The following is a 21,706-nucleotide window of genomic DNA, read 5'->3' on the forward strand; positions in this document are numbered from 1 at the left end:
TAATGCAGATTTTTCCTGAATGCACTTAAAAACATGACGAGAGGGTGTGAAGGGGGCTGCCTCGCTGTGTCCTGGGGCTTTAGCTCTCTGGGCTCTAACACCGCATCCACATTTGGTCTGAAATAGGTGGGGTGGTCTCAGTAGCCCGTGGTGGCTGAGACGGACCATTCCCGAGTACCCTGCGCAGCTCCCGCCCGCGGCCCCAGGACACAACCCATCTCTGGACAAGGCCCCGCAGGGAGGCGGGGGCTCCAGCCCCGAGCTCCCCAGCCATCGGTGTGCCTGCGTCCCCCTATCCCCGGTAAGGACAGAGGACATGGAACCAACCCCAGCACGTTTATTGTCACCGCGGAGACACCGCGCGCCGCTGTCCGGCAGGCAGGGGGAGAGGCGGCCGGCGGTGGGATGTGGGAAGCGGCCCCGCTGCGGGGGTTCCGGGTCCCGTTTCCCGCCGCCGGCCGCAGAACCGGCGGGGCCCCGTCACTCCTTGAACTTCCACTCCTGCCGGCACATGGGGCAGTGCTGCTGGACCTGCTGCGAGTTCAGCCACTTGAGGATGCAGTGCATGTGGAAGCAGTGCGAGCACTGCCCCCACACCAGCGGGCAGTCGTCCCCGGGCACCTTGCCTGCGGCACGGACAGGCGGTTAGCGGCGGGGCGGGCGGGGGCGGGCGGGGGCCGGGGCGCACTCACAGTCGGGGCAGCAGCCGTTGAACGCCATCCGGCAGATCCCGCAGTTCTCGTCGTTCGCCACCCAAAGCCAGGAGGCGACCCCGTGCCAGCCGCGAACCCGCACCCGCATCGCGCCGCCGGAAGCGCCGCCCCTCCCGCCCCACAAGGCCCCGCGCCCGCAGCGCCTCGCGCGCCGCTAGGGCCCTTCCGCTTCCGCCGCGGGCTCAGCGCGGCCGGAAGTGCAGGCCCGGGAGCGGAGCCGCCATCATGGCCGACAAGATGGACATGTCCCTGGACGATATCATTAAGCTCAACCGGAGCCAGCGCGGGGCCGGCCGAGGCGGCGGACGGGGAGGCCGGGGCAGGGGCGGCGCCACCCGCGGGGGCGGGCCCGGCCGGGGCGGCGTGGGAGCCGGGCGGGCGGGCGGTGGCGGCCCCGTGCGGAACCGGCCGGTGATGTCCCGAGGCGGCGGCAGGAACCGGCCTGCGCCATACAGCCGGGTACGGAGCGCGGCGGGGCCGGGCGGGGAGCGGCGGGGCGGAATGGGGCGGCGGGAGGCGAGCGGGCCCGGGGGCCCCTTCCCTTTGTCTGCTGCCCGGGGACGGGCGGCGCGGCCGGTGGCTGCCCGGGGCCCGCGGCGTCCCGGCGGCGGTCAGCATGGCCCCTTCTCCTTGCAGCCGAAGCAGCTACCCGAGAAGTGGCAGCACGATCTGTTCGACAGCGGCTTCGGGGCGGGCGCCGGTGTGGAGACCGGCGGGAAGCTCCTCGTCTCCAACCTGGACTTCGGCGTCTCGGATGCGGACATCCAGGTGGGGGCAGGGGCTGGAGAGGCGTCCTGGACCCGCGCGGGGGGCGTTCGGGGGGGGTTTCATTCATTGCGTGGGGGTCGGGTGTGCCGGGTGACAGTGGGAGCCCGCTGGTCCCGCTGCCGTCCCTGTCCGGGATGAACGGGCTCCAGGGGGATGGGCTCCGCCTGAGGGGTGGGTTGTGTGCCCGGGGTCCATCCTGCAGCGGGTCTGGTCCCCCAAAGGGGCAGCGAGCCAGACCAGCAGCCATTGCCCACCCAGCAACTCTGCCGGAGCCTGTGGCTGCAGGGAAGGCCAGGGGTGAGCCCGGGGCAAACCATGCGAGCTCCTGAGGATCTGGGAGCTCCCAGGGCTGGAGCCCGTGGTGTCGTGGGCCCCTTTGTGCAGCTTTGTTAGAGTCAGTTTCTGCTGAGTATCCAAAGGTTTCTGTGGGGTCTGTTGGTGTCACTGGGCGTTACTGGTGTGGGAGCATCCCTGGTGCTCACCTTTCAGCCCAGTCACCTTCCAGGTCTGTGTCCCCTGTTTCAGCCAGGCTCTGGGTCAGAACCTGCTGATCCCCTCTGCGAGGTGTGACCTGTCCTGGGCTGGGTTTGAAGGTGTGGGCTCTGAGGTGGGCCCTGACTGCAGAAATAAATGCTCACCCCTTGCCAGGGGCTTGGTCATGCTGGTCACTGGGTCCTTGTATTCCTGCTGGTTCCCTCCCCAGGGAACAACACCCTTTTCGTGCTTCAGGGTTCCCACTGTGGCTGTTTCACCACAGTGACCCCCATACCAGCCTGGCGGGGGTGATCTCCAGCAACCTGCTCAGCCCACACACTGCCTGGGTAACGTGATTTAAACCACCCCCTCCTCATGTCAGTTCTGGTTTGGTTTCATGAGGTCTCTAGTTCATTGTGGTCAGGCCCCAGTGCGTGAAATGTGCAGTGTCACTGCTCCTGGGACCCACTGTGTCCCTGCTGTGAGTTCCCACACAAGGTTTATCCAGCAGCAGAGCTCAGCGAGTGGCTTCACCCCTGTCTGCCACCGCACTGTGTCTGGGTGCTGCCGTGTGCCCCTGCTGGCTGCTGGTGCAGGGAGAGGATTGGAAGGGACCTGGAGCCCCGCTGCCCTTGGAGCTGTGCTGGGGAGGGGACTGTGGGGCAGGGGCTGAGCTGCTGCTCCTGGGTGCTGAGTGACCTCCAGTGGGTGAGGAAGGGGTGCAGCCCAGCAGGTGCTGGGAGGGAGGGGACCCATCCAGGTTGCTCTTGGGGAAGCTGTGCTGCTGTGGGGCAGGTGCTGCCCATCCCTTGGGTCCCTGGCAGCTGCAGTGCAGGGTGTGGGGCTGTGGCCCCTGTCCCTTTACTCTGCGCTGTGGGGCTGCGGGTGCCGGCCCAGCGGGGCCTAACGGGCAGGGTGCTCTCCTCCTCTCGTTCTCAGGAGCTCTTTGCCGAGTTCGGGACCCTGAAGAAGGCGGCAGTGCACTACGACAGGTCCGGGCGCAGCCTGGGCACAGCAGACGTGCACTTCGAGCGGAAGGCAGACGCCCTGAAGGCGATGAAGCAGTACAATGGTGTCCCCCTGGACGGTGAGACCGGGGGGGTCCAGGGCTGGAGCAGCAAGGGTGCCCCCCACCGCTGTCTGACAGTTCCTGTCCTGCAGGGCGCCCCATGAACATCCAGCTGGTCACCTCACAGATTGACACACAGAGGAGACCGGTGCAGAGGTGAGGGCTGTGGGACACACCCGTGGGGCGGGACACACCCAGCCCCTCTCTGTGGGGAGTGTGGAGCCGTCTCCTGTGGAGCAACCCCCACGTGCTGGGCGGGTTAACCAGCACTAAACCGGTTGCTGTTTAACTATCCCAGTGTAAACAGAGGGGGGATGACCAGGAGCCGCGGCGGCTCGGGAGCATTTGGCGGTGGAGGCGGCAACAGGCGAGGAACTCGAGGTGGGAGCAGAGGGAGAGGCAGAGGAGCCGGGAGGACTTCGAAACAGCAGCTTTCTGCAGAGGAGCTGGACGCACAGCTGGATGCCTACAATGCCAGGGTGAGTGCTGCCGGGGCTGCCACCGCTGCGTCCTGGGCATCGTGGGCAGCCGGAGCAGCCAGGAGTAGGGAAGCGTTTTCTGGATCACTGGTCTGGAGCTGCCAGGGCCTGGTGGCTGACTCCAGCCAAGGAGCAGCCCCCATCTCCTGCCCATGGGCTCAGAGCTGGCTCCTCAGGAGCTGTGAAACAAAATCCAGAGAGAGAACTGACTGGAGAAGAGGAAAACTAAAACACAGTGAGGGAGAGCTTGCAGGGTGCTGTGGGTTTGAGGGGGAGGTTGAGGATGCTGAGGATGATTCTGGTCTGATTTTCACAGCCAGGTGAAAATCTTGTGTAGATAGAGCTGGAGGGATGGGGAAAAACTGGGAGGAGAGGAAGGAACAAAAAGGAGGACTAGAATTCCAGAAGAGTTTGGCATGGGGAACAGCTGATGTGGGGAGCAGCCCTTTGTGGTGCTGCTGTGCCCCAGACAGGTGTGGGGCAGCAGGTGTGCCAGAACTGGGCTCCCAGCCCCGTGTCCCCAGCTGGGAGTCACAGGACATTTGGGGGGGGATGCTGTGGGATGTTTTGGGGGTGCTCGGTGACACCTTGCTCTCCCTTCTCTTGCAGATGGACACCAGCTAAGCAGCAGCAGATGCCGGAGGACTCCGGCCTGGCTACCAGCTCCCAGTTCCCGGGGGCTGTAGGGGGGGTGGTGGTAGCGGCGGCGGCCGCGGGGGGATTTGTTTTACGTTTCGTTCCGGGATAGGTTTTAACCCTGTAAAGGTTTTTTTTAATCCTGCGCAGTCCGTTTTGTACCAGTGCCGGGCGCTCCTGCGGGCCCGGAATAAACCACAACCATGTCTCGAGCCCGCGCCGTTCTATCCCCTCCGGCCGCTCCGACTCTATGATCCCTCCTGCCTTCGCGCGCCAATCCCCACGGGCCAATCAGCGCGCCGGGCCGCGACCGGAAGTGGGGCGGGGGGAGGGGTGGGGCTCGGCCTGGTATAACGGGAAGTGACGGGCGTGTCCCGGAAGTGCGGGGGCGCGCGGGCGACTGGGCGGATCCCGGCGGCGTTGTCAGCGGAGAGCGGCGGGGACGGTAGGGTGGGGCCGGGTCGGGTCGGCGGGGAGCACCAGGGGGCGTGTAGGGAGCGGCGGGGCCGAGGGGAGCCCGGGAGGGACGGGTTGGGGCCGGGGCGGACGCGCCCCGCTGGCTGCGGGTGGCGGGAAGGGCCGGGGTGCGGGTGGAGGGCCCCGAGCGCCCTTGCGCGACCTTCTGAGGGCCGGGGAAAGCTGCTGTCCCGGCGAGATCGCTCCGGAGCGGGGCTCCCGGGCACGGGGCCCGCGGAGAAGGAGTAATGCGGAGCAGCCGGGCTGGTTCCTGCCCCCGGGAGCTACCCCGAGCCCTCCCTGCAGGTCTGTCCCGGTGCCTGGTCCTGCGGTGAGGGGGAGTACCGGGCCCTTCTCGCCCTTGGAGCACCGTGGGGTTGGGGCTCCCGTGTCTGGGGCGGATTCTCCCTGAAACGATTCGCGTTACGAGATAAGGAACTGGGCAGCAGGTTCCTCGGGGCCGGTTTCCTGCAGTGACGGGGCCGGTCCGTCCCCTCGGCGCCGCGGGGCGGTGGTTTTGCAGCCGTGTCGGTTCCTTTCTGGGGATTAGGGGGCGGCGAGCGCTGCCCCGACTCCGCCGGCGCTTAGCAGCGGGTGCGAAACTCGGGGGAGCTCCGGCCGCGGGGAGCGACGGGACTGCCGCTGCCACGGGGGCTGCTACGGTGGTCCGTGTGCTCCGGACCTCCTGAGCAGAGGGGGCTTCACCGGGGGTCACAGCGCCGAGGGCACCGCAGGGGTGGCGGCTGCAGCCCCAGCCCCTTCTCTCCGGAACTCGTTCGTGTCCCGGGATTGGGGCTGAGGGGGCTTCAGCTGTGCCCGATTGGCTCCATCTGCTCAGTCTTCGGGCTTGCTCCGGGACGTGCCAGTCCGGGGATGTGTCACGAGGGAAAAAACAAACCAAGATTAAACAAAATCGGACATCTCTGAAGTGCTGCCTTCCTCTAGGGCAGCAGCAGAGCGGTCCCATAGTCCTGAGACCCCGGAGCCGTGAGCCAGGGCTGCAGCCAGCGGGATGAAGGTTCCCGGGCGTTCTGCAGCGGCGTTCCCGGGATGTTCCCCAATTCGCGGCGGTGTCAGAGGCAGCACTCGGCCTCAGGCTTCTCCCGTGCCCTCGCTGCTGCCCCGAGAGCCATCCGAGCCCGGTTCGTCCCCGGTGGGGACGCGTGGGTCAGCTGGAGCCGGTTTGCGGTCGCGGGAACGGCCCCGCAGAAGCGGTTGTGAACGGGATCAGATTCCAGGCGGGTTCGCCGTGCGGCTGTGGGAGGTTTCCCTGGGACGGCAGGGAAGGAAGAAGGGTGGGGACGGCCGGAATTGGCGCTGCTCCTGTCCACCGGTGTGGTGCGGGATGGCGGGTGCCCGGGGCTGATGTGTTCATTCGGGAGAGTCACCGTTCACGTGCCACCAGGGCCGTGGGACCTGATCCCGGCTGGGGACAACAGCCGGGGAGCAGCTGCCTCCGTCGGTCTGTCCGACGGGAGGTGGGGCCCTGCACCGGCTGCTGCTCCCTCCTCCTCCAGGGGGGTCCCGGGGAACCGCGCCGGCTCCTGTGACTCCGGGACCCGGAAAGCGCCCGGGGCTGTCTGCCTGGGTGTCTCTCCCGGCCGAGTAGCCACCGGGGATTTGGTTTTGTGCTGGGGGGTGCCGGGAGCCACGGGGGGCTCCGGGTGAGGAGCTGCGCCTCTCTCAGGGCTCTTTCCAGGTCCCCTCTGCATGTCGGGGCTGCCGGGACAGTGCGGAGAGGGCAGGGGGTGCAGTCCTGGTGCCATCAGCACCTTGGCTCTAAGTTCTCCAGCCCCGCGATGGCAAAATTCTGGCATGCTGCTCGGAGCTGCAGCAGATGCCTCAGCGGGGGGGCTGCAGGATGAGGTGGTTCCACCAATTGCTGTCCCCGGGGGAGGGGGGCGTCAGGAGATGGGCAGGGGGGGGTCTCCAGGGCTTCCCCGGTGGAAAAGGGCCTTGTGCTGCTCTGAGGAGCCGTTTTTTGCCTAGTGTGGGTGTCGGAGGTCCTGTGAGGGCTGGGGTGGAGCTGGGCTGACCCCTATGTGGAGCTGGCAGGGCTGCTGCATCTTGGGACCACTGGGCTGAGGCTGGAGGAGCAGGAATGGAACCGAGGAGCAGCTCCTGGGCCATGTGGATCCTTGCTCATCTACCTTGCAGCACATGTGTGCTGTGCTTCCAGTGAGCATTATGGTTCTGGTTATGGTTGGAGGAACAGTGAGTGCTGGGGCAGCCAGCGTGGCTCCAAGTCACCCGTGGTACCACTGAATTCCAAGTGGGATGCAGAGAGTGACAGAAACCCATGGCTCCATCAGCAGATCATTCCTGAGAAGTTTTCTGGTACAAAAACCTTTCCCAGAGCGGTGGCTGAGGGAGTTGTTTTGGTCCTTAGAGCATCTAGGTTGCTGTTTGCTGTAGGGTGACCCCTGCACCCTGTGGAACAGCAGGCATTCCTGAGGGTGTTGTTGGCTTTCCCTGAGGTTTGTAAGGTGGTGCTGGCAGTGCCTGTCACCAGCCTCAGCAGGGCCTGGGGAAGCCAAACCACGACTGTGATTTCCATCCCTGCTCTGTCCCGCTGCCCGAGCTGAGTCTCCTCCCGCCCCTCTGAGGCCTCCAGTGTTGAGTGGGTGGATCCCATTGCTCTGCTGTGATCTCTGGATTGTGGCCAAGGCTCCTGGCACTTGTCCCAGCAGTGGGGCTGTGTGCTGTGGTGAGCAGGGTTGTTGGGGCATGCTCCAGGGAAAGCCTCCGCTCCCCAGCTGCTCTGGGACAGAGCCCGTTCCCCTGCCCGGGGGCACTGACCTGCTCCAGAACGTGAGGTTGGATTTTTCCAGCCCAAGTGAGAGGGAGCCTGTAGCCATTCTGGGGGGACTATAAGCACTGCTGGGGAGGGCCAAGGGGGTGCAGTGATGCTCCTCCTGCCCACCCCAGAGCAACTTGTGTGAGGATGGCAGAGCAGGAGCCAACCCCGGAGCAGCTGGCCCAGATCGCAGCGGAGAATGAGGAGGACGAGCACTCTGTCAACTACAAGCCACCTGCCCAGAAGAGCATCCAGGAGATCCAGGAGCTGGACAAGGATGATGAGAGCCTGCGCAAATACAAGGAGGCTCTGCTGGGTGCTGTCACTGTCACTGCAGGTGAGCCCCAGACCACAGCTCTGTCTCCTCCAGCCAGAGCCTTGGGCAGGAGAGCTCAGGGGCTGGGAGTGGCCCTTGGCCTTCCCAGGGGGGCTCTTGGGGAGTGCGGGGTGGGCTTGATACCATGGGGAGACAGACCCTGGCTTGGGGGGGATGCTGTTCCCACAGGTATTCCTTCTGTTTCAGGAAGTGTCCTGGGAAGAGAAGGAGCCATGTGGGTTGGTACTGGGGATGGGGTTTAAAAGCCTCTTTGCTTCTCTTCCAGATCCCAATGCCCCCAATGTGGTGGTGACCAAACTGACCTTGGTCTGTGCCAGTGCTCCTGGCCCACTGGAGCTGGACTTGACAGGTGAGCAGGAGGATTCCAGCTCTGCCCTGGGCCAGCCCTGGCTGGTGTGGGGCCTGGCAGAGTCCCTGCAGGACCAGTGGTGGGGGGCAGCCCCCAGCAGCCTGGGAGCAAACATATACAAAGGAACAGTCTGGAATTAACCATGTGGCAATGTCCTCTTGCTCTGCGCCCACTGTGGGTCTTGCCAGGCACATGGTGTCATCCCTGACAGTCCTGGTCACACCACAGGGGTGGTCACACCACAGGTCCTGGTCACACCATAGAGCAGCCCTCTCCCTTCTCCCTAGGAGACCTGGAGAGCTTCAAGAAGCAAGCATTTGTGCTGAAGGAGGGTGTGGAATACCGGATAAAAGTTTCCTTTAGGGTAAGAATTCTGATATGAAAACTGAAGAATGGGAAAAGGGACTGGTGCAGCCCCAGTGCAGGCAGTGCCCAACCCCAAGGTGTTCTGGGATGGAGGGAATTGTCTCCCTGAGGTGGGGTGGGTGCCACATCAAGAAGATGTCCCCTACAGCCCTCCTCATCTCTGCAGGTCAACAGGGAGATCGTGTCGGGGCTGAAGTACATCCAGCACACGTTCCGGAAAGGTGTCAAAAGTGAGTGAGTGCTTCCTGTGGGCCCCACCCAGGATAGGGCTGCAGCAGAGGGGATGCTGCAGTTCCTCCCACTGCTCTGTGATAGTGCCTGACCCTGCTGCCATGGGGGCCGCTCCCTGCAGGGGGTGGAGCTGCTGGGGGGTGACACCTTTGTGCCCCAGCTCCTCTGTGGGTCCTGGTGGCAGGGACCCACCTCTTGCTTGCCTCAGTGCAGCCACCTGAGCACGAGGGGTACCAAGCTGCCCCCACATGTCTCCTCTTCTCCTCCTAGTTGACAAGACCGAGTACATGGTGGGGAGCTACGGCCCCCGGGCAGAGGAGTACGAGTTCCTGACCCCCATGGAGGAAGCCCCAAAGGGCATGCTGGCCCGGGGCAGCTACAACATCAAATCCAAGTTCACAGACGACGACAAGACTGACCACCTGTCCTGGGAGTGGAACCTGACCATTAAGAAGGATTGGAAGGACTAGCCCTTCCCACAGCCAAACCCCAGAGAGCGTGAATCAGACAGTGGCTACCGTAGAAACCCCCCTGTACCAAAGTGCTGACATTGGAACCCTCCTACCTGTCGCCCCCCATTATCATTTGACCAGAGCTCGGGTTTGTAATGTGCCCCCTCCCCAGCACATCGCCCAGACTGCGCTGTCTGCACCTGCCCTCCAGCTCCCTGTGCTGAGGGGGAGCACCTGCTCCCTGACAGGCCCGTGGCTGTGCTGGGGGGCTCCTGCCCACGGTTTCCTGCTCTGTGTGCAGCCTGGGGCTGCTGAAGAACCCCAGTGACAGGCAGCTCCTGACCTGTTGGCTAAAATCCCGTCCAGCCCTTCCATCAGTGTCCTGGGAATGCCGGCAGCTTCATTTGTGGATGTTCCCTGTAACCATGATGCCTTAATGTGTAACACGAATCCTCTGGGGAGGGGGCCCTGCCCCTGTTACACTTTTTAAACACTGCCCACCCCCATTTGTTGGCATGGCACCCCCTTGGTCACACCCCTCATGGGTTATTAGGAAAGATTCACAACTTCCCGCTTTGCTGCTGGTCCATTCTTCACCTGAGACAGAGCATCTCTGGGGGGGAGGGTGATGTGACACCTCGGGTGACACCTGGCAGCCTCAGGGCAGGGGGCTGCAGGGTCACAGTGTCACCTCACACTCCTGGCTGCAGTCCAGGCGGCTGCAGAGCACTGAATCCCTGGAGCAGCCCCTGCCCTCCTGCTGCTCAGGCTGAGGTCAGACGGAGCTGTTCCTGGAGCTGCTGCTGGCATGAACAAAGAGCTGGCGATGGGTGAGTGCTCGGAAGCGGTTAATGCCTTATGTATCTGTTCTGCCTTGACACCCCGTGCCTGGCCTGTCAGTATTTATTGCCTTGACACTCGCCCTGTGGCTGGGCCCGCAGCACGCCAGCCTGCCCCATGGCCACCGTGCCCCTGGCGCACCCGGGGCTGAGCCGGCACCTCCAGCTTCTCCTGTTTGGATCCCACTGGGGTGAGGTCGCACTAGAACCGGGACCAAGTACATGTGGCTTTCTCATAGCTGCGTCTCTGCCTCTAACCCTCCACCCCCCCCACCCCTAGAGGGTTTTGGTTTTTTTGTTAATTGGATTTGGTGCATATTGTCTGTAAATCCTAGACCCGGGTTAACAGGTTTGGAATCATCGTCTGCTTCTCCTTTTATGACAGTAAATAAAATCTTTGAACTGACTGCCCAGTGCCCACTCTACTTCTGTCCTGGAACTGTTTGGAATCATTCTGTGGGGGATCTGTGCACGTTTGTGGGCTGGGAGGGGACCTGAGCTCTGGGCTGGGGGCAAGAGGCTCCTACTGACTCCTTCCTATGTATGTTCTGTCCCATGCTGTGAGCTCTGTGCAGCCCCAGGGAGGGTGGGTGTGTGGAGGCAAACTGGAGGATGGCTGGGGGAGTCTCTTGCCAGCTGAGGAGTGGGTGGGCTGTGGGCCTGAGCTGGCTGCACTGCAGTGACTGCAGCTGCCAGCACAGAGCAAGATTCCTGTGTAGTTGGAAGAAGGGAGGGACTGGAGAATGGAATCCAGGAGCAGGGGCTGTGATAAGAGCCTGCAGCTGTTTACAGAGCATGTGGCATGGCTGTGTTTAGGATAAGAAAAGTGTGGCTAGGAACACCTTCACAGGACCAACAGCATGGAGGAAGCTGAGGAGGGGCCAGTTGGGCCCCACTCTGCATCCAGGGGACCCACAGAAAGCTGAACAGGAGGGGAACCTGTGAAGCTGACAGCACAGCCCCGCCCCTGGGCAGCTGCAGTGCCAGACACCACAGCCAAAAGTACCGCCAGGGCTCGGACGTGGTGACGAAGCACAAGGGCTGGAATGAAGGATCCTGACCCAGGCAGCAGCCGGTGCCCCGTGGCCTCCCATCTGTGGGGACAGGAGCTGGGCACAGGCGGCCCCCCAGCCATGTCCCTCAGTGTGAGCCCAGCAGTGCTGATAAGGTGAACAAAGGCCCCTCTTGTTCTGAACCCCAGATCCCGCCTGATGCAATTGCAGTGCTTTGGCAACCCCATCCGTTAGACCGCTGCTGGGTGCTCAGGCAGAGACGGCAGCAACCCGGGGACCCGAGGGCCACAGCGGTGATTCACTGCCTGTTTACTCCAGAAGCTGGGCAGGACAGGAAGGCCTGGAAGGTTCTTGCTGCCTGTGGCCTCCCCGAAGCCTCAGTGCCCCCTGTAGAAGCCCCTCACAGACCCCCACAACCAGGGCAGCTGCCGGGACACCTGGCTCTGCACAGCCCAGCCCGGGCGCTGGGACCCGGCCCCTGACCGGGGAAGCGGGAGGTGAGCAGCGCGGCACGGAGCCGCCAGTGCTGGGCTGGGGTCTCCCCACACGGTTCCAACCCACGGTAGATGGCGCGTGTCAAGAGCCACCGTGAGGCCTCAACGGGACCCGGAGGCGGAGTTGAGCTTCCCCCGCTCCATTCCCGGGAACACAGAAACATGACACGGGGCCGGCCGGGGGCAGTACGGCTGTGGTACGACCAGGCGAGGCTCAGGCCGGTGCCGGTACCGGTGCCAGTACCGGTGCCAGTACCGGTACCGGTGCCGGTACCGCCCCCTCCCCAGCAACAGCGCCCCCGCAGCCTCGCCCGCAGCGATGTGCCCGTAAACGTCACGTGCCCCGCGAACTTTCCCGCCGCTGCCGGAAGTGCCCCTTTCACTTCCCGACTCAAAGGGCGGTGGCCCCGGCCCAGTCAGAATCCACCACGCTCGCCTGGCCACGCGCACGCGCAGTGCCCGCCCGCGGGGCCGCCCGAGTGCCACGTTCGAGGGCGGGCGGTCGCGCGAGGCGGCGGCTCTGACCAATCGTGACCGAGGCAGCGCCGAAAGGGACCAATGGCGGCCGGCAGGCGGGGTGCGAGGCCAGCGACCAACCCGCGGCGGCGGGCGGGGGGCGTGTCCGCTCCTCCGACCAATGGGTGCCGTGCAGCAGCGCGGGCGATGGGATCGGCCAATGACGAGCAGCGGCGGGGCGCTGCGAGACCAATGGGACGCGGCGGCGGCCGGGGGAGAGGCGGGTTTATAAGCGGAGGCGGCGCCGCGCCCCCCGCCCCGGCTCGTCCCGCTTCACTTTGGTCGCCGCCATCAGCGCCATGGTCGGTCTGCGTGTGCTGCTCCCGCTGCTCTGCCTCCTGCTGCCGCCTGCCTGCCCCGCCGAGACCATCGAGGAGGAGGAAGGGGTGCTGGTGCTGCGCGCCGCCTCCTTTGAGCAGGCTCTGGCAGCGCACCGGTACCTGCTCGTCGAGTTCTGTAAGGGCCGGGTCCGGACCGGACCGGACGGGGTGGGGTGGGTGGTGGACCTGGGGCTGGGGCTGGGGCTGGAAGGGAGGTGGCGGATACCGAGGGACCGGGCTGCTGTGAGGGAGGACGGTGGGAGGGCCGCCGGGCCTGGGGTGCGGGCTCTGACCTGCCTTGTACCTGTTGACGGTGCCCTGCGAGGCTGGGCCGGCGGGGGGGGGGGGGGGTTGTGCCCAGCAGTGGGGCTGGTCAAGGGCGGGGGGAGGTGCTGAGGGACTGGGCTCTCCCGACCTGGGGAGGGAGGAGCCGCTGCTGGGGACGGGGGAGCAGGGATGTTGGCTCTTACCGGCTCTGTGCCCCCTCATGGGGCTCCCCGGGGGCGGGGGTCGTTCCCGGGGCGGGATCCTGCCCATGCTGACCCCCATGTCCCGCAGACGCCCCATGGTGCGGGCACTGCAAAGCACTGGCACCCGAGTATGCCAAGGCGGCGGCCAAGCTGAAGGCAGAGGGCTCAGAGATCCGTCTGGCCAAGGTGGATGCCACAGAGGAGTCGGAGCTGGCGCAGCAGTTTGGGGTGCGTGGCTACCCCACCATCAAGTTCTTCAGGAATGGTGACAAGGCAGCTCCCAAGGAGTACACAGGTGAGTGGGGCTGGCCCTGCGCCTGCCCCGGGTGCAGAGGGCAGCAACGTGGCTGGGTCCTGCCCGTGCAGACGGACAAGGTCCACGATGAGAGCGGCCAGCGTGCGCTGGGGCTGCTGAGGAACAAGTGTTTCCTTAACGGGTTTCCTATGTTCCCCTGAGGCTGGGGAGATCCCTAGTGGGAGCTGAAGCTGGAGGAATGGCAAAGCAAACTCAGTTGGGTTTGTTGCATGGCTCAAATCTACTTGAGTAGCATAGGTTCCAGACCTGACTGTTGCTTGGGCAGTAAAAAGGCAAAGAGAGGGTGTGAGGTAGGTGTGAGGGCACCAAGACAAGCAGAATTCACCTAAACAAAGTGATACTGTGCCATATGGTGAAGATAATGACTGGAAAACTGATAGTAGAAAGAAAAGGTGGGGTTTTTTTCTTGAAAAATTCTGGCATCTTGGGGAGAGGCTGTGTCTTGAAATTTAAGAAAGTCCTTGTCCAGAAGCAAAAGGAGAATGGATTCCTGGAAGCCCCTTGTACCTTGACTTAACAATTAGGGATTAACTTAATTACAGTCAGAGTGAAAGGGAGAGTTGCGTAAACAGTATCTCAGATATTCTGACCTCTCGGCCAGCTGCTGAGCAGCCTCTGGAGCTCAGAGGTTTTGTGTTCTTATCTCTCTGGTAGCTGGCAGAGAAGCTGATGACATCGTCAGCTGGCTGAAGAAACGCACCGGCCCGGCTGCAACCACCCTGCCAGATGCTGCTGCAGCAGAGACGTTGGTGGATTCCAGTGAAGTGGTGGTGATTGGTTTCTTTAAGGTAGAGTTTGTGTTTCTGTTTGAGAAGCTCCCGTGTGTGTCTGGGGCCTCCCCTGCTCCCTGCCCCACCAGGGCCTGCTGTCTGGGGAAGGCTCTGCACGTTGTGAAACACTCGTGTCCTGCTGTACCTGATCTTCCAGTTCCCTAGCTGGAACTGGGAACTGGATGCTTGTGCTTTGCTCCGACGTGTCCGTGTGAGACACCTCTCTGTGTTCCCAGGATGCCACATCGGAGGCTGCGAAGGAGTTCTTGTCAGCAGCAGAGGCCGTGGACGACATTCCTTTTGGGATTTCCTCCAGTGCTGATGTCTTCACCAAGTACCAGCTTAGCAAGGATGGAGTGGTCCTCTTCAAGAAGGTACTGGATGGTGCAAAGCATGAGCACCATGTTTGAGTCTTCTGCCTCTCTGCTCAGAAGTCAGATTGGAAGGAGGGCAGCCCTGCCCCAACAGAGCTGCTGGCCTGGGGTCTGAGCAGTGGCTTCACTTACTCTCTGTGTCTCAGACACCTGGCTGCAGTGCAGTGATAGTCACCCAGCCCTTAAAACATCCATGGCTGGAGCTGCAGGGCTGCCCTTTCTGAGCTTTGAAGGTCCTAAACCCAGTGGTAGCTGAGGTCTTGATGGCTGCCATCATGTGTATGGGACCACAGCTCAGCAATGTTGTTTTAAAACTTGGACATATTGACCCTGCAGCCAGGTGAGGGCTCTGTCTCCCAGGGTTGCTGTGTCTCTCCTGCTACCCTGGGTCTTATGACCCTGTGGTTGCAGCAGAATTCCTAAGAGGCTTTGCAGCTCCAGCTGACCAGGCTGGGGCAGGTGGGTTACGTGCAGAGGGATGCTGGTCCTCTGCAGAACCAGCAGTAAGCTTACCAACACCTTTCACTATTTTAAACCCCAAGTTTGGGATGAAATCCCAGGTCTGAGAAAACAAGTGGAGGCTTCTTAGGCTTGGTGGTGCCACATGTGTGGCTGCAGTCAGGTAGGACAAAGCTGCTCTGGGCTCAGACTTACTGAACCTGCAATCTGATCACTGATCACTATAACCCGTTCCAGCTAAGGCAGGCTGAAGAGTTGAGTGAATTTATATTGTTCTTTCATTGTTCAGCTAAAGTGGCATATTTTATTCCATTGCACCTATAAAGTTTCTTTTATGGTACCAGAAGCTTGTAGACTCAAGTTCACAGTTGGAACTGCTGGGGTGCAGCACATTCCTTGGTTAATGAATTCACAGTGCTGGGGGTCTGCAGCTGAAAGAGAAGGGGTGGGTGAAGGGAGTGGGGTCTGGTTCTTGCCACCTGTGTCTTGCTCTTCCATGTGTGGCTTCTCATGTCTGAAATCTATGTGCTTTCTCCATGGCTGCTGCTGGGCTCAAGCTGCTGTTTCCAGGGCATTTCTCCACTTGTGTTTGTGTCCTTTGGCAAATGCTGAATCCATAGCTCCTCTAGAGCTGACCCTGGGGCTGTGGGGAGACCCAGCACTGGGCTCCCTGCAGGGTGATGTGTGAGGTGGCTCTGAAGCGGGGGCTGCTCCAGGGCCTGGGTGTTAATGAGTTCTTGCCCCGGGTATGGTTTAGTTTCTGGGCTTTCTCCCATGGTTAGCATTCTGTGGAGTAGGTGTGGCTTGATCTGATGTACAGTCCTCTAGCCCTGGAGTCCTGCAGGCTCTAGTTACTCTTTGCTCTGCTCTGGGCAGCTGGGGCAGTGGCAGGAGCAGCCAGTGAAGGAGTTTTTCAAGCTGTTCTCTGTGAGTGCAGTCAGCTTGGTTACATCTGGAGTGATAAGCAATTCTGCACCTGCTTGTCTGTCCAGAGTCAGGAGTGGGAGGGTTCTTGCTCTGAGAGGCTGTTTGTGAGCCCCCTGAGGGCTGGGGTGCTGCAGGAGTGCTCTGAGGAAAGGGGTTGAGGTGCCTTTGGCCTCTGGATGCTGCCTTTTGTTCCTATTCTGGTGTCATGCCTTGGTGATGCCCTGGCAGCTCTCAGATATGTCCACCCCAAACCAATGTGAAAACAAGCACCATCAGTAACTTGGTAAACTTATGACCAGCTGCTTTATTTTAACAAGGGTTGTTTTGGGCTTTGGCTCAGCATTTGGGTCTAAACTGTGAGGGTTTGTTCGTGACGAATGATTCTTGTTCTCCTTGTGAGTTGTTCAGACCTGCAGGCCCCTCAGACAGCTGCTTCAAAAGTGCTGGGGTGATGTCTGATGCTCTTGAAGGTATTTATGAAGTTAAGTGCCAGCGTGAAGTGTTTTGCTCAGCTCCTCAGCTGGTGTGCTTCCTCCCACAGGAGGTTATCCCAGTCCACTCTCAGTTCTGCCAGGAACTTGAGTGTTGCCCTGTTGGGGAACTGCTGAGTTGTCCTGCACATCCTCTCTAACCTTGATGGCCCTCAGCAGCTGTTCCCTTTCCAGGCTGCCAGGGAGGGTTCTGAGAATCCCGGGCAGGGTTAGAGGTGATGTCCTGATAGGGGCAGGGATCTGGCACCTCTGGTGTGGTGTGTGTGTCAAACACGTGCAGTCAACTCTGACAGGAGGGACTGAGATGACCCACAGGGCTCAGTCAGTCACTGCTTCCCTGCAGGGCTTTGCCATTGGGTCCAAGTGTGTATCTGTGCTGGCACTGCTGATCCCTCAGGAGCAGAAACCTGTCCCTGCTCCAGTGGCTTCCTTCTGGTCAGTCTGATGCCTCCTGCAGCAATGTGAGGCAGCTCTTGGAGGCTGTTGTGGTGACCTGTTTCACAAACAGTTTTATGGTCATGCAGAACAACACCAAGATCCAAGCTGACCACTTACTGCTGCTCACTTGCACTTAGCACTTGCTTGCCAGGAAGGTGGACACATTGATCCAGATTTTGTTGTGTGGAGACTTTGTTGAGAGCTGGAAGTCTGCACTGAGCAAGTGCAGCCAAGATCCCCTGGGGGGGTGACTGGTGTGAATTACTTTATTTCTTGCAATAAATCTGTCTGGGTTGTGGAAGTGTCCTCATGCAAGAATGTCTGTTTTTTACAGTTTGATGAAGGCCGTAACAACTTTGAAGGGGATCTCAAGAAAGATAATTTACTGAATTTCATCAAGGCTAATTCATTGCCTCTGGTTATAGAGTTCACTGAGCAGGTAGGTTTTTGGATATATACTGCTGTTACAGGGCTATTGTGTGAGGTAATGCTAGTTTGGGGTTATGGAGGAGAGTGAAGAACTCCAGTGAAGGGTGGTGTAGGGTGTACCAGGCAGTCCTGTAGCACCAGAGGCTTCTGTGGTTTGGTCAGAACATAAGAGCCAATCTGGTCTGGACACTGACCTCTTTGAGAAATAAACTTTATTATCTACTACTCAGACTGCTCCTAAAATCTTTGGAGGAGAGATCAAGACTCATATCCTGCTGTTCCTACCAAAAAGTGTGTCTGACTACCAAGGGAAACTGGACAACTTCAAGAGTGCAGCTGGACACTTCAAAGGGAAGGTGAGGTGGATTTCTTGGGTCATGCATTAAGTGATCCTCCTGCAGAGGGGAGCAGCACTGTCTGCATCTGCCCGACAGCCGTGGAGCAGGGCTTGGAGCTCTTGTCTCTCTTGGTGCTGCTGCCTGGCAGAGCTGCTGAGAAAGCAGTCACCTCCTGACTGTCCTTGCTCCTGGGTGTCAGCCTGGCTCTGCCTTAGTCCCCATCAGTGCCAGGTCTGTGCTCCAGGAGGGTCCCCCCTCTGTGGGCTTGGGAAAGGAGAAGGGACAGCTGGGCTTTGTCCCACACAGGTGGGTGTGTAAAGTCTCGACAGCCAAGAGCTGCTTGTCCTCACTGTGTGCCTTTGACTTTTTCCTCCAAAGATCCTGTTCATCTTCATCGACAGTGACCACAGTGACAACCAGAGGATTTTGGAGTTCTTTGGCCTCAAGAAAGAAGAGTGCCCAGCTGTACGTCTGATCACACTGGAGGAAGAGATGACCAAATACAAACCTGAATCAGATGACATCACAGCAGACAAGATCAAAGAGTTCTGTAACAAATTCCTGGAGGGCAAGATCAAGGTAATGAAGATAAATACTGCTGGTGGCCAAGATGCTGGCATAACAAAATCCTCCTTGTGAGGAGCTGTGTGAATCATTTGGAGAAAATCCTCCCAATTAACAGAGGTCAGGCTTTGTGCTGGGAAAGGAAGTGCCATGCTGGGGCGTGGAGACTGCAGGGGAGCGAGCTTTTTGCTGGCACTGAGTGCAGTCAGTGCCTGCTCTCTGCTGCTCCTGGTCACTGGGTGTTTATGCAGTTGCTCTTCCTGTCAGCAATCCGTGGAAGGTGTGAAGTTGTGTGGCAGACTTTAACGAGCTGCTGGAGGTGGCCACGTGCAGCTTGTCTGGGTAGGGATGGTTTAGCCAAGCTGGGTCCTATGGGAATGGTGCTGTCAGCAATACCATTTCCTTCCCACAGAGCTCAATTGCAATTCTCCCTGCACTTGAGCACCTGTCATTCCTGCTGGTTCAGGGTGGGAAGGAGATTTTCTGGAAGCAGAAGAGGAAGTGAGTGATTCACTGATTGCTCACAGCTCCTGTGGGGGTGGATCAACTCAGGTTTCCAGGATTGTGTGTGCATCCCAGGCAACTGTGCAGCAAACCTGTTTTTCAATTCCACTTCTTCCAGCCCCACCTGATGAGTCAAGACCTTCCTGAAGACTGGGACAAGCAGCCTGTGAAGGTTCTAGTTGGGAAGAATTTTGAAGAAGTTGCTTTTGATGAGAATAAGAATGTCTTTGTAGAATTCTGTAAGTATCTTTCAACAGCTGATTCCAAGTAACTGTTGTGATAGGAGTGCCAGAGTATGGCATGACTGGGATTAGGGAGGAAGCATCTCACAGAATCTGAACCACAAAGGGAGAGCCTCGGTTGAGAAGCTGTGTGTGACCTGTCTGGAGGGGGTGCTGGGAGCATGTTAGGTGGCTGGTGTTAGCTGTCTTTGTGATTTAACAGATGCCCCCTGGTGCGGTCACTGTAAGCAGCTGGCTCCAATCTGGGACAAGCTGGGAGAGACCTACAGGGACCATGAGAACGTTGTCATTGCCAAGATGGACTCCACAGCCAATGAAGTGGAGGCAGTGAAAATCCACAGCTTCCCCACACTCAAGTTCTTCCCTGCAGGCTCTGGCAGAAATGTAAGGCAGCAGCTGACCTCCACACACATCCTGTAACAAGGGAGCTCCAGGAATGCTTGGTTGCCTGTTTGAGTTCCTTGGGGAGGGCTCTCTGTTCTGTGGAGATGGGACATGTCAGGTCTGCTGGACACAGAGACCCTTTGCTGGGGGGCTGGGCTGTAGGAAAGAGTGTGGTGGGGATGGGAAGTGGGAATGGGGAAAGGAGGGAGCGTCGCAGAGGACTGTGCTCATCTGCAGGCTATTCTTTCCTCGCAGTGATCTCTGAAGTCTAGTGGCTGAGCTGTTTTCCTTCGTCTCATATGGGTGAAGGTGAATTTTTAAATTCCCTTTTGCTTGGCATGTGAACTGTTGCTCAGAAAGAGAATTCTCCTGTCCAGGGGTGGGGCTTCATAGCTGCCCATAACCATTATCTGAATGTTTTTCCTTCTGTAGGTCATTGATTACAATGGGGAGAGGACACTAGAAGGCTTCAGAAAGTTCCTGGAGAGTGGGGGTCAGGATGGGGCAGCAGCTGATGATGTGAGTAACACAAATACAGAACTTGGGGCCTTCAGGATGAGGAGCATGAATTGGATCTGGTGCTGTGCTTCACTCCTTAGCCCAGAATAAGGTCCTGGGTCATTATATGGCAAGAAAGGATATAAAAGGCTTAAACACAAAAGCATGTGAATATGATATTTTTATAAAGATAATTGATGTTCTAACCTCTAAATGGCACAAGTTGTTTCTGGTGGTTATACTGGAGCAGTTAGAGGGCCCATTCCTTATTGAGAGCTCCTGCTTACATCTGGAACTCGTGGTGAACATCACATGTGCTGGAAGCTCTTCATGTGCTGGGGTGGAGGGTGTTGCAGGTGTTGGTACCAGCTTCCAGGGTTCTCTAATCCGTAATGTCCTGGATTCAGAGCTCTTGGCAGAAGTCTGTGTTTTGTTAAAGTGGCAGCAGAGAATGGTGAACATCTGAGAGATGCTGCTCAGTGCCTGGGTCTGGATCCCACCTAATGTGTCAGAAACCAGGAGCTGTCTTTGTCATTTACACAGGATCTGGAGGACCTGGAAACAGATGAAGAAACAGACCTTGACGAAGGAGATGATGATGAGCAGAAAATCCAAAAGGATGAATTGTAAAGAGAAGACTGATCTGCATTACCCCAAAAATCAGACACTAAATTGGCTGCTGTTCTGCAGCCCAGTGAGTCAGAAACCCTTTGAGATTAAAGCAGGAGGTGAATGACTGGATCCAGGGATTGGCTTTTAAAGTAACACTTCACCCTCACTTTTCTGTACACTTGACTCTTTTCTTTCTTTTTGCTTTTGAGAAGGGATCTGTCACTAGGTAGCTGGCCCAGCCAACTGGGCGCTTTTTTTTTATTATTATTATTATGATGTACTTTTTTTGTACACAGCTTTGTTTGAAATATTCTGTTCTTGGTAGAAGCAGATTGTGAAGCGGTAACACGAGTTCAGTGGCCCAGCCTTCTGGAGCGTGCCACTAACATCTTCCAGGAAAGCTTTTAGCTTTTTCCTTTTTTTTTTCTTTCTAAACTTAAGCCCATAGTTGATTTCTATGCTTGGCAGGTCCATAGTGGTTTCAACTGTTCTTTCCTGGAAGCAGCTTTCAGCTTCTCCAGGGGAAGAGGCAGTAGCTGATGGCATCATCCTAGTGACAGGTGTACGTGAAGGTGCTTCTCTTCACACTGGCCAGATGTTTCCTCTCTGCTTTAAGACATTTGGAGATGACAATTCCAAACACCTGGAAGGGTGCAATACTGTGCACCAGCTGTGGCAGGCTCGGGTGTGGAGGAGATTGCTGGCTCACCAGCTCCCATGTGACCTAGCTGTGTTGCCATCCTTTGGATCAAACACAAGGCTGTTCTGCAGTCTCTTCCTGTGCGTTATTTTGAGGGGGTTGACCAGGCAGGTGGGGGGTGGGAGGGTGATAAACCAGATCAAACTGGACACTTGCGATTACTGGGGTTTGGGGAGGAACTTGAATGGGGGAGGGCCTCAAGGGCTTGAGGTGCATCAGGTTGTTTGCAGCATTTGCTACAATAACATTGGAACTGAGTTTGTTGGCCAAATAAAGTTGAGATTTTAATACTATTGTGACTTTGTCTCTATCAGAATATAGAATCAATAATTGAACCTGGCCTGAAAGAGAATCACAGTTCAGGGGCTGGTTCTTCAGAGCTCTGCAAAAAGATGTGTGGTTTTGTCAGCTTTCTCAAACCACACTGCCAGTGCTGCAGGTGCCTTTTGGTACCTTAACCTGAAGAAATCTGTGTCATCATGTAAAGGAAAAGAACTTGAAGATGATGATGTCCAGGTTGGATTGCTGTGTGCAGGCAGATGTCTATCAGCCTGTCAGCAGTGAGTGGCCACTGGTGCTGAGTGGCTCTGCTGGTTGCCAGCTGGCCTGAGGCAAGGGGACCTCATCGCTTGGGAGCAGCTAACCTAAGAATTTGCTTCTAGGGAAGCCAGGGGCTGCCTTCAGCACTGCTGTTGGGCTCACATGACCCAGTGAGCCACATTACTATTTCCAAACCAGTTGCTTACTGCTGGAAATATTTCTGTAAGTAAATGTAAATGTCACATGTGAGAGGGCATCTCAGGAAGTGGCCAGTGCCTGTTCTGAGGGTGGGAGGGCAGAAGCTTTTACAGGGCTTGTCCACAGTGCTCTGGTTCATGGTA

At 58.8% G+C, this 21,706-nt stretch overlaps 4 protein-coding genes across 5 annotated transcripts; 3 read left to right on the forward strand and 1 right to left on the reverse strand.

The window, feature by feature from the left end:
* Positions 1-317: 317 nt before the first annotated feature.
* ANAPC11 (anaphase promoting complex subunit 11) lies at positions 318-848 on the reverse strand. The gene is made up of 2 exons (XM_071764453.1): positions 693-848; positions 318-626 (listed from the first exon to the last, which is right to left on the reverse strand). Exons 1-2 carry the CDS (start codon positions 799-801, stop codon positions 481-483), a joined length of 255 nt encoding a protein of 84 aa, XP_071620554.1. The 5' UTR covers positions 802-848; the 3' UTR covers positions 318-480.
* Positions 848-4,284, forward strand: ALYREF (Aly/REF export factor). The gene is made up of 6 exons (XM_071764446.1): positions 848-1,172; positions 1,350-1,481; positions 2,895-3,042; positions 3,117-3,180; positions 3,323-3,503; positions 4,113-4,284. Exons 1-6 carry the CDS (start codon positions 939-941, stop codon positions 4,125-4,127), a joined length of 774 nt encoding a protein of 257 aa, XP_071620547.1. The 5' UTR covers positions 848-938; the 3' UTR covers positions 4,128-4,284.
* Positions 4,285-4,490: 206 nt separating this feature from the next.
* ARHGDIA (Rho GDP dissociation inhibitor alpha) lies at positions 4,491-10,373 on the forward strand. Of its 2 annotated transcripts, none has more exons than XM_071764448.1 (6): positions 4,491-4,584; positions 7,524-7,729; positions 7,995-8,078; positions 8,366-8,442; positions 8,611-8,674; positions 8,946-10,373. In XM_071764448.1, exons 2-6 carry the CDS (start codon positions 7,540-7,542, stop codon positions 9,143-9,145), a joined length of 615 nt encoding a protein of 204 aa, XP_071620549.1. In that variant the 5' UTR covers positions 4,491-4,584; positions 7,524-7,539; the 3' UTR covers positions 9,146-10,373. The 2 variants fall into 2 exon arrangements, with proteins under 2 accessions (XP_071620549.1, XP_071620550.1); XM_071764449.1 differs by lacking the exon at positions 4,491-4,584 and adding an exon at positions 4,774-4,901.
* A 1,860-nt stretch (positions 10,374-12,233) lies between these two features.
* Positions 12,234-21,118, forward strand: P4HB (prolyl 4-hydroxylase subunit beta). The gene is made up of 11 exons (XM_071764432.1): positions 12,234-12,445; positions 12,868-13,074; positions 13,750-13,883; positions 14,102-14,239; positions 16,889-16,993; positions 17,214-17,339; positions 17,700-17,900; positions 18,508-18,628; positions 18,834-19,015; positions 19,448-19,534; positions 20,057-21,118. The coding sequence occupies exons 1-11, from the start codon at positions 12,289-12,291 to the stop codon at positions 20,141-20,143; spliced, it is 1,545 nt and encodes a 514-aa protein (XP_071620533.1). The 5' UTR covers positions 12,234-12,288; the 3' UTR covers positions 20,144-21,118.
* Positions 21,119-21,706: the final 588 nt, after the last annotated feature.

Source organism: Heliangelus exortis, chromosome 20 (assembly GCF_036169615.1).
Source record: "Heliangelus exortis chromosome 20, bHelExo1.hap1, whole genome shotgun sequence".
Classification (NCBI taxonomy): Eukaryota; Metazoa; Chordata; class Aves; order Apodiformes; family Trochilidae; genus Heliangelus; species Heliangelus exortis.